This window comes from Suncus etruscus, chromosome 15, assembly GCF_024139225.1.
Source record: "Suncus etruscus isolate mSunEtr1 chromosome 15, mSunEtr1.pri.cur, whole genome shotgun sequence".
NCBI lineage: Eukaryota > Metazoa > Chordata > Mammalia > Eulipotyphla > Soricidae > Suncus > Suncus etruscus.
Window position 1 is genome coordinate 46850370 of NC_064862.1, and position 10074 is coordinate 46860443.

The 10074-nt window shown below is 53.3% G+C and overlaps 1 protein-coding gene across 1 annotated transcript; it reads left to right on the top strand.

The window, feature by feature from the left end:
• The first annotated feature begins 3993 nt into the window (after positions 1-3993).
• On the top strand, positions 3994-8288 carry POLM (DNA polymerase mu). Its single transcript, XM_049789657.1, has 11 exons — positions 3994-4181; positions 4318-4501; positions 5002-5100; positions 5194-5364; positions 6299-6370; positions 6644-6764; positions 6844-6976; positions 7049-7151; positions 7223-7468; positions 7537-7620; positions 8202-8288. Exons 1-11 carry the CDS (start codon positions 3994-3996, stop codon positions 8286-8288), a joined length of 1488 nt encoding a protein of 495 aa, XP_049645614.1.
• The last annotated feature ends 1786 nt before the right edge of the window (positions 8289-10074 follow it).

Consider the following 10074-nt stretch of genomic DNA (forward strand, 5'->3'; position numbering starts at 1 on the left):
TACTCCCAACAATAGTCTTTGACTTTAATATCTGCTCCAGCTACTAAAAATCTCAAAGAGGTAGAGTGGGGGGTGTATGTACATAACAGCATCACTGACTGGGGCAATAGCACAGTGGAAAGAGCATTGGCTTTGCAAACAGCCAGCTTGGATTTCATCCCTGACATCCTGACCCCCAAGACTACAAGGAGTGATTTTTGAGCTAAGAGTCAGAAATAACCCCTGAATACCATTAATTGTGGCCCAAACACACATGCACACACACATATCTGATGAAGAAAGGTATAAAAGTTAAAATCCCAAAAGAATGAAGTCAAATTCCTTGGTAGCCTTCAGGAACTGTGCCTTGAAGCCAAGCTGCCACAAATGAAGCAGGTCTCTGATTAGGCACTGGTTACAACATCAACCGGGATATTTCATTTTTAATCAACATCATAAGGAAACGGAATAAAATGAGAAACGAGGGGCCAGAGCAGTGGTGCAGGCGGTAGGGCATTTGTCTTGCATGCGCTAACCTAGGATGGACCACAGTTTGATCCTCTGCATCCCATATGGTCCTCCAAGCCAGGGGCAATTTCTGAGTGCATAGCCAGGAGTAACCCCTGAGTGTCACCGAGTGTGGCCCAAAAACCAAAAAAAAAAAAAAAAAAAAGAGAGAGAGAGAAAGGAATGGGGATCCTAGTAACTTATAACCAGTGTGTATAAGGTAGAGTAGATGTGAATATTCAGAATGGCATTTAAGTAAGTTGGGAGATAGGGGGTACCCAGGCCACAGACTCCTGTAAATCAGGAACCTTCAAGAATGCACCCACCCATGCCTGATGTCTCCAACTGTCTTTGTACCCCAAGGAGAGAACATAATAGTCCCCTATTGAAATGTTCCTAGCATTTTGTCTCTGACGAGTCCTGACATTGTCTGAAGAACAAATTGTGGGGCTGGAGGATAGAACAATGGGTGAGGCACTTGCCTGCACATGCCAATCTGGGTTCTCTCCCTGGTATCCCACATGGTCTTTCCTGAGCACAGAGTCAGGAGTACCCCCCAAACAAACAAAAACAAAAGAACTGCTTTTGCTGAGGTGGACCATAAAGCATATTTATCTAAAGCCTGAACAAGGCTAGGGCACCTCGACTTCCTACACAACTCCTTTCCCTCCCCCACCTTCCAGTGGGGGCCTTGTGACAGGCTCTAGCCCAGCCCACCCAGACTCCCTTTTGGACCCCATAAGAAGACCTGCTCAGCCACACTCCACTAGCTAGACAGGTGCGGTCCTGCTTCTGTGAGCCACCAAGAACACCGAGGGGTGGGGCTTGTGGCAGTGATTAAAACCTTAGGAGGACACCCCTTGATCCTCAGAAGCCAATCACTATTAGCATCTCTCACCTGGCAGAGGAGACCTATCAGTGTCTCTTGAGCCCTAGGCTGACAAAGGTACATAGATCAAGTGACCTGAATGCGGCTGGATCCATGAAACCATAACTGGGCTTTGCCGCTTGTCTGCTGGCTCTGGGCTCAGAAGCCATTTGTGGTCAGAAGACTCAGAACACAATTGGGTCTAAAGTTCTTCCTGTTCCTGACGCAGGGTTCCTAAATTCAAGGACTGCAACCCCTGCCTTCTGTTCTAATGAGGTGGCTTGGGGATGTCTGTATGGTTCCTGGGGGCACTTGGGTCACCAGAAAGATCAAGCCATGACCAGGAGCTTGGAAGCAGAGTTGCAGACGTTGGGGAGCCCAGTCACGGGAGGGAACTTGCTGAGTCGATGGGCATGGTTTCATTATTGTGGCTGTTGGATATAGTCCCCAAATTGGCTTTTGGAAAGTCAGACAGCAACCTTGGAATAAGTCAGTCCCTTGGATTAAGGGTCTCTGCAGATGTAATTTGGGTAAGGATTTCAAGATGAAGTCATCCTAAATGATGATAGGGCCTGAGGTCAATACCATGGCCTTAATAAGAGGGGGAGATGCAGAGGGAACTCCCTGTTCCACTCTATTGCTTTCATCATGTGCCATCAACCAGTTACGGGCAGGTGAGAACACCCTTATTCACCCTGCAGTTTCCTTCTTTTATAAGATTGCATATTTTTGGTGAATGGTTCCATTCTGCTGGTGTTGTTTTGTTTTGTTTTTTAAATTTACGTGAGTCCAATTTCATAAGTGCAGGATCGGAATTGATTTCAAGTGCTCTTCCTTCGCTTGCCTTTTTATTTATTTATTTATTTATTTATTTATTTATTTATTCATTCATTCATTTTGGTTTTTGGGCCACACCTGGCGACACTCAGGGGTTACTCCTGGCTATACACTCAGAAGTCGCTCCTGGCTTGGAAGACTATATTGGACACCAGGAAATCAAACAGCGGTCCGTCCTAGGCTAGCGCCCGCATGGCAGGCGCCTTACGGCTTGTGCCACCACTGTGGCTCCTTGCCTTTTTTTTTTTTTTTTTTTTTTTTTTTTGGTTTTTGGGCCACACCCGGTGATGCTCAGGGGTTACTCCTGGCTGTCTGCTCAGAAATAGCTCCTGGCAGGCACAGGGGACCATATGGGACACCAGGATTCGAACCAACCACCTTTAGTCCTGGATCGGCTGCTTGCAAGGCAAACGCCGCTTAAAGTCACACTTCTAATTTGTCCTTCAGTGCTTCTGAGTTATTGTGATACTATGAAGACATCAACTCACTTCCCCAATAAGTTTATTTGGGGGGAGGTATCTCTGGAGACCCAGGACTCCCCTCCTCACTGACAATGCTCAGAGGACCACCGTCGGGGCAACGTACAAAGCTTGTCCAACCCTTGTCCTATCTCTCTGTACCTCCCACCCCCACCTTTTTTCCAAATTGAATGTTTGTTCCATCTGTTTTTTGGTTTGGTTTGGTTTGGTTTGGTTTTGGGGCCACACCTGGCGGTGCTCAGGAGTTACTCCTGGCTCTCTGCTCAGAAATCGCTCCTGGCAGGCGGGGAGGGTGTGTGTGGGGGTGTCGGGGGACCATATGGGATGCAAGGATTCAAACCACCGTTGGTCCTAGGTCGGCTGTTTGCAAGGCAAACGCCCTATCGCTGTGCTATCTCTCTGGCCCCCATCTGTTTTTTATTCTGTCCATAAAGAGCCAGGCGGGAGATGATTCCGTTTTTCCTAAGGGCCGGCCAGTTGCATCACATCAGACTAGAAACCTTGCCCAGGTGTTTCCAGGAGGCCTGGAGGTACGAGAGCAGCAATTCAGGCTACTAGGTTAGGTTTCTAGGGGCTCTGCCCTGTGGGGGGCTCAGTACAGGTCAGGGGATCCACTCAAATTTCCTCCAAGGAAGCAAGTAGATTCCCCACAAAAATGACAGGTCCTCCTTCACTCTCCAAGAGAACAGATCCCGCCACCCTAGTCCCCCTCAGAGGGCGTTCCCCAACACACCCTCCTCCCACAGCTGGGCTCAGCATCCCGGTGATTCCGGAGTCTTTCGGATAAAGGCAACTGAAAGGGGAGGCGCCTTCTCTGACATTGGCAGGCTCGGTAGTTCGCGGAGTGGCCACAGAAGTAACCTCTGATTCTTGCCAGAGGCGGGGCCTCTACTATTTGCATAGGGGCGTGTCCTCTGGGCCTATGGAGACGTGGCTTCTTATATATGCATAGGCGTGTCTTATAATGTGTGGGCGTGGCCTCTTATATTTGCATAGGAAAATGTCCTATGGAGCCGGGGCTTCTTATTTTTGCATAGGACGTGTGGGGGCGTGGCTTATTATATTTGCATAAGGGAGTGTCCTATGGAGCAATGGCTTCCTATATTTGCATGGGGGCGTGTCTTGTGATCGTGTGGGCGTGCCCTATCGTGGTGTGGGCGTGGCCTCTGCGCCCGCTCCGGATATCCCTTTCTGGAGGCTGCGCGTCCGCCGGCAGGCCCCGGAGCAAACGTCTTATTTGCTTGCGATGTAAACTGCGCGCTTGTAAACCGGCTTCCTTCTCCTTCCTCCCTCCCTCCCGTCTCCCTGCTGCTCTTCTCCGCTATGCTGCCCAGACGGCGGCGAGCTAGAGCTGGACTCCCGGCTGCTGCGGCCGATCGGACCTTGCCCCCCGCTGCGTTGTTCCCCCAAGTTGCCCTCTACCTGGCCGAGCGGCGCATGGGCCGCAGCCGCCGCGCCTTCCTCACCCGCTTGGCGCGCGCCAAGGGCTTCCGAGTCCTGGACGCCTGCAGGTGCACCTCCTTCCCAAGCCCCCTTCCTTGGGGTGGCTGGCCTGGAGCTAGAGGCGGGAAGGGACCTAGACCGGGGAGCAGCCCCCCTGGGAAGGCAGGATGGTGACACCCACCACCCGGCTTTCTCCTCTGGCAGCACCGAGGTGACACACGTGGTGATGGAGAACACCTCAGCCCAGGAAGCTGGTAGCTGGTGGCAGCGCCATGGGGCTGCCCCGAACCCCGGCTGCCCTGGCCCAATGCTGCTAGACATGAGCTGGTTCACGGAGTGCATGGCCGCGGGGCAGCCCGTCCCTGTAGAAAGCCGCCACTCCCTGGAGGTGAGGGGGCTACTGGCTCTGAGGGAGCAGAGCAAATCTCAGATGGGTGCAGGGCGGCGGGGCCTCATTCCCCCCTTTTCAGTGCACACTGGAAGGACCCCAATTTCCTGACACTGCCTAGTCTCAGCGCTCTAAGGCTCTCTTGCTCACCCAGGGGTGAGACAGTGACCCCCGTGCGAGGTCCCAGGCTGTGACAGACTTCATTGCATCCACTCTCTTTTCCTCCTGGCTCTGCCCTGGACTGAGGGGTGCAGCATCGAGATATTTGGGGGATGCCCAGCACGAGGTCTGCTTGCTCACCGGCTGCCCCTATGAGGCCCAGGGGCTTCAACGGGCTGACTCCCCTACCCTCTACACCACCCTACAGGGGATGGACCTCCCCTCCCTGACCTGTGTGCCTGGGGCCTAGGAGCTCAGTCAAGAGGTGGGGTGAGCTGGATTTTGGAGTCTGGCAGCCTTGGAGCCCTCAAGTGGTCTGTCCTTTGTCCATTGGCTCCCAGGTGGTTGCCCCCGGAAAGGAGCTTGTGAGGCCCGTGTGGCTGTCGCCCTATGCCTGTCAGCGCCCCACACCTCTCAAACACCACAATGCCTTCCTCTCGGTGAGCTGTGTGGGGAGCTCTGGCAGAGGGTGGGTAGCGGGCAGCCTAGGATGGGGTTCCCCGCTGTCTCTTACTACAGACCCTGCTCTGCAGGATGCTCTCGAACTACTGGCAGAGGCAGCGAACTTCGAAGGTAGTGAGGGCCGAAGTCTTTCCTTCTGCCGTGCAGCATCGGTGCTCAAGGCCCTGCCCAGCCCAGTCACAGAGTCCAGCCAGCTGCAGGCCCTCCCCCACTTTGGGGAGCACTCCTGCAGGGTCATCCAGGTGCTTGGTGAGGGGGTGGGGCTGAGCATATATTCAACCTGGGGCCAGGCAGGTGACCTGGGCACCTGCAGATATCCCGCAGCTGGGGCCGCACCCTCCAACATAATTTACCTCCTGGTAAATTGGTGCTGCACCTGCCAGTTGGTGAGATGCTTAGTAAGGAAAGTCATGGCTCCTGTGAGGTGTCAGGCATCAACTACACTGCCCCGCGTGGGAGACAGGATCTCAGCACCCCCTGTCCACTTGCCCGAGAGTTTTTTAACAGATAGATAGAGCTTTTGGAGTTGGAGCAATAGCACTGCGAGGAGAGCATTTGCCTTGCACAAGGCTGACCTGGGCTTGATTCCTGGCATTTCATATGATCCTCTGAGCCTGCCAGGATTAATCTCTGAGTGCTGCTGGGTGAGGCCCCAAAACAAAACAAATAATTAAAAAAAAACCACGACAGGGGCCAGAATGATAGCACAGCGGTAGGGCGTTTTGCCTTGCATGTGGCAGATCCAGGACAGACCTTGCTTCGATCCCCTGCATCCCATATGGTCCCCCAAGCCAGGAGCGATTTCTGAGCGCATAGCCAGGAGTAACCCCTGAATGTCACTGGGTGTGGCTCAAAAACCCAAAAACAAAAAAACAACCCACGACAGAGCTTTTGAGAACCGAAGATGTTTTCCCAGAAGATTTGAAACATAAATTAATTTACTCAGAGTCACCCCTGACTTGGTCTCAGAATTTTGGGTCACCTGAACTTGTTCTGCCCCAGTTCTTGTGTCCCCACCCCTAAGCCATGAGGGACTGTGGCTGCCTCCCTGGCATTCCTGAGCCCCATCCTGCTGAGTTCTGGGGCTACAACTGTCTGATGGGGGGGGGGGGAGTTCTGGCCCCAGGTCCTAGTTCTTTATAGTGAGCCCCAAGCATTGCTCTGTTCCAACCACAGGAGCTGTTGGAACAAGGCATGTGTGAGGAGGTAGAGAGTGTCCGGCACTCCGAAAGGTACCAGGCCATGAAGGTACTGAGCATGCAGGTGGGGTTTGAAGTCCAACTGGGCCTCAGCCCCTCTCCTCCCTCAGGACAGCTGGAGCTGAGTGGGGTCCAGGGAAGGGGTCATGGAAGATTAGCTTGCCAAGGGAGATGGCCCTGGGCATGGGTCCAACCCCAGCAGGTGTGAGGGTGGCCTAGGGGTGCTATGCCGATGCCCCTTCATGCCCCTGATGCAAGCAGTTACAAGTTGGTGCTGTTTCTGATGCTCTGTGCCTCTCTTATCTGGCCCCATGCATCCCAGCTCTTCACTGGGGTCTTCGGTGTTGGGGTGAAGGTTGCTGCACAGTGGTTCCAGGAAGGCCTGCGCACCCTGGGGGACCTGGACAAGCAGCCCCACAGATTGAACCAACAGCAGAAAGTGGGTGAGTATGCCCCAGCCTGGACCAGATGCACTCAGACATGCGGAGGCTGGGCTGGGACTCAGTGCGATGCTGCCCACAGGCCTGGAACACTTACAGGACCTCAGCACCCCTGTCTGTTGGCCTGATGTGGAGGCCCTGCAGCAGCTGGTGGTTGGCGCTGTGAATCAGGCCCTTCCTGGGGCCTCTGTCACTCTGACAGGTGGCTTCCGCAGGTAAGGGGGCTACTTTGGGCTCCTGGTAGGCCCAGGGCACGACCAGACTGGGGCTGACACTGGTTCCCACAGGGGCAAGTCACAAGGCCACGACGTGGACTTCCTCATCACACACCCCCAGGATGGCCAGGAGGCTGGATTACTGCCTGCTGTGCTGCAATTCCTGAAGAAGCAGGTGAGACCAGCCCTGGGTGAGCCTCCCATCCTCTGCCTGGCTGGGCAAGGCCACATGCTGCCTCTCCATAGGACCTGCTCCTATACCACCAGTACCACCGCAGCCGCTGTAGAGACGCTGCCCAGCTGACCCGGCACAGCCATTCCATGGATGCTTTCGAGAGGAGTTTTTGTGTCTTCCGCCTGCCACAGTCCCTGGAGACTGCTGGGGAGAAGCCTTCACAGTCCCACCCTGCCTGGAAGGCCGTGCGCGTGGACCTGGTGGTGGCCCCTGCCAGCCAGTTCACCTTTGCCCTGCTGGGATGGACAGGCTCTAAGGTGTGGGCTGTAGGTAGGGGACCCTGAGGCCCAGGTGGACCTCCCTACTGACCTCACTGTTCCCACAGCACTTCGAACGGGAGCTGCGGCGCTTCAGCTGGAAGGAGCGAGGGCTAAAGCTGAACAGCCATGGGCTGTGGGACCCGCGGCAGGTGTGTGGTCTGGAGATCCAGGGGTCAGTCCTACTTCCTTTACCAGTACCGAGGGCCATATTGGGTCTTAGTGACTCCAGACACCCTGACCAGCTCCACTTTTGACCTCAGCTTTCCTAGGCCACTGGCAGCATCGAGACAGCTCCCAGTCACTCCTGTCCTGTTCCTGGTTACTCTTGTCCTTCCAGCCACCCATTCTACTCCTTGTCACTCTCATTCTTTAGGTCACTCCTATCCTGGTCATTTCCAGTCACTCTTGTTTTTTTCGTTTGTTTGTTTTTGTTTTTGTTTTGTTTTTGGGTCACACCTGGCAGTGCTCAGGGGTTACTCCTGGCTCTGCACTCACAAGTTGCTTCTGACAGGCTCAGGGAACCATATGGAATGCCGGGATTCAAACTGGGGTCCATCCTGTGTTGGCCATGTGCAAGGCAAATGCTTTACCACTGTGCTATCGCTCCGGTCCTCACTCATGTTCTTCTGGTCACTCCTATCTTGCTCCCAGTTGCTCTTGTTTTTTCAATCACCCCTGTCCTTCTAGTCACTCCTGTCCTGCTCCTGGTCACTTCCATCCTCTGTTGCAGAAGAGCTTCTTCCTTGTCTCATCAGAGGAGGATGTCTTCAGACACCTGGGCCTCGAGTACCTGCCCCCGGAGCAGAGAAATGCCTGACCCAACCCACTGCTCTCCTCTCGGAGGGGGACCCTGTGTGGATGCCCTCGGCCGCTGGATTAGACACACAACCACCCAAGTATGGTCACTCCTGGCTTTACCCAGTAAGTGGCCTCACCCATCTCAATACAAAGAACCCAGCATGAAGCAGGCAAACAGTCCTTGGAGGTGGAGGGAGGGGGGAAGTGTGTGCCATTCTGCACAGGGTTCAGGAGGCCAATCCTTCTGGGCACAGCCCTATGGATAGGCCTGAGCCTAGGCTAGGTGCCCATACCTCCCCATGCTGTAGGACCACTATGGAGCCAGCCCCAGGGAACAGATACCAGAGCTGTGCCAGCACTTGATATGTTGAGAGGGGGACTTGGACTCTTTTCATTGTGGAGCACTGTGGGGTACTGGGGTGTGCTGTGGCACCTGGAGAGGCTTGGGATGGGGGTAGAGGGACAGCTGAGGGGGCCTGCACTGATTGCCCTGGCCCTCAGTCAGGCAGTCTTTGGTTCTTTCTTGAACCTCATTTGGACTCGAGGCTTTGCATTCTCCATGTTGCTCGGTAAATCAATCTACAGGGTGACCCTGGCTCATCTGCACAGCTCCACTTCTCAAGATCCACTACCCACTTACCTTACTGGAACCCCAAGGCTGGCATGTGGCATGAGGGCAGAGCCTCTGGGGTTAGGCATGCTTTGGGGAGCCAGGAAGCTCTTGCCCATGGCATAACCAACCTAAGGGTCCCTCTGTCATGCTGAGGACAAAACTGTGGCCCCAGGCAAGGCTGTAGCCCCTGCACCATCTCTCTCAGCCCAGGAATCACTCTTGACTCAAGACTGTCAGGTGGAGACTTTCTTGACCATTCATTGTAAAGATTCTTAACGTACAATAAAATAGATTTTATGGTGTGTGCAACTTTGAGGGTTTTTCCTTAAGCACTTTTTTTTTAGTCTTGGTCTGTTTGGTGCAATCACCCCATATTTATATTTATTCATATAAGCCTCATTGTAATGGGATCTATGTCTTCCGACTTTTTTGTTGTTTTCTACATTTTTTGGTTGGTTTTGGGTGATTTTTTTTGTTTGTTGGTTTTTTTCTTTGGTCATACCCAGTGGTGCTCAGGAATTACTCCTGGCTCTGTGCTCAGAAATCGCTTCTGGGGGCTGGAGCAATAGCACAATGGTAGGGCGTTTGCCTTACATGCAGCTGCCCGGGATGGACCTGGTTTCTATCCCTGGTATCCCATATGGTCCCCCAAGTCAGGAGCAATTTCTGAGTGCATAGCCAGGAGTAACACTTGAGCATCACTGGGTGTGGCCCAATAAACAAAACAAAACCAAAAAGGAAATCGCTTCTGGCAGGCATGGGGACCATATGGGATGCCGGGATTTGAAACACTATCCTAGACCGGCTGCATGCAAGACAAACACCCTACCGCTGTGCTATCTCTCTGGCCCCATTTTATTTTAATAATAATCTTTATTTAAGCACGTGATTACCTTAAATACTTTTAATTATAATTATGTCAGCAAGAATTTTTTTTTTTTTTGGTTTTTGGTTTTTGGGCCACACCCGGCAGTGCTCAGGGGTTACTCCTGGCTGTCTGCTCAGAAATAGCTCCTGGCAGGCACAGGGGACCATATGGGACACCAGGATTTGAACCAATCACCTTAGGTCCTGGATCGGCTGATTGCAAGGCAAACGCCGCTGTGCTATCTCTCCGGGCCCGTCAGCAGGATTTTTGACCATCTTAAATCACATCTAAAATTGAATGGTTTTTGTTGTTGTGTATTTTTTG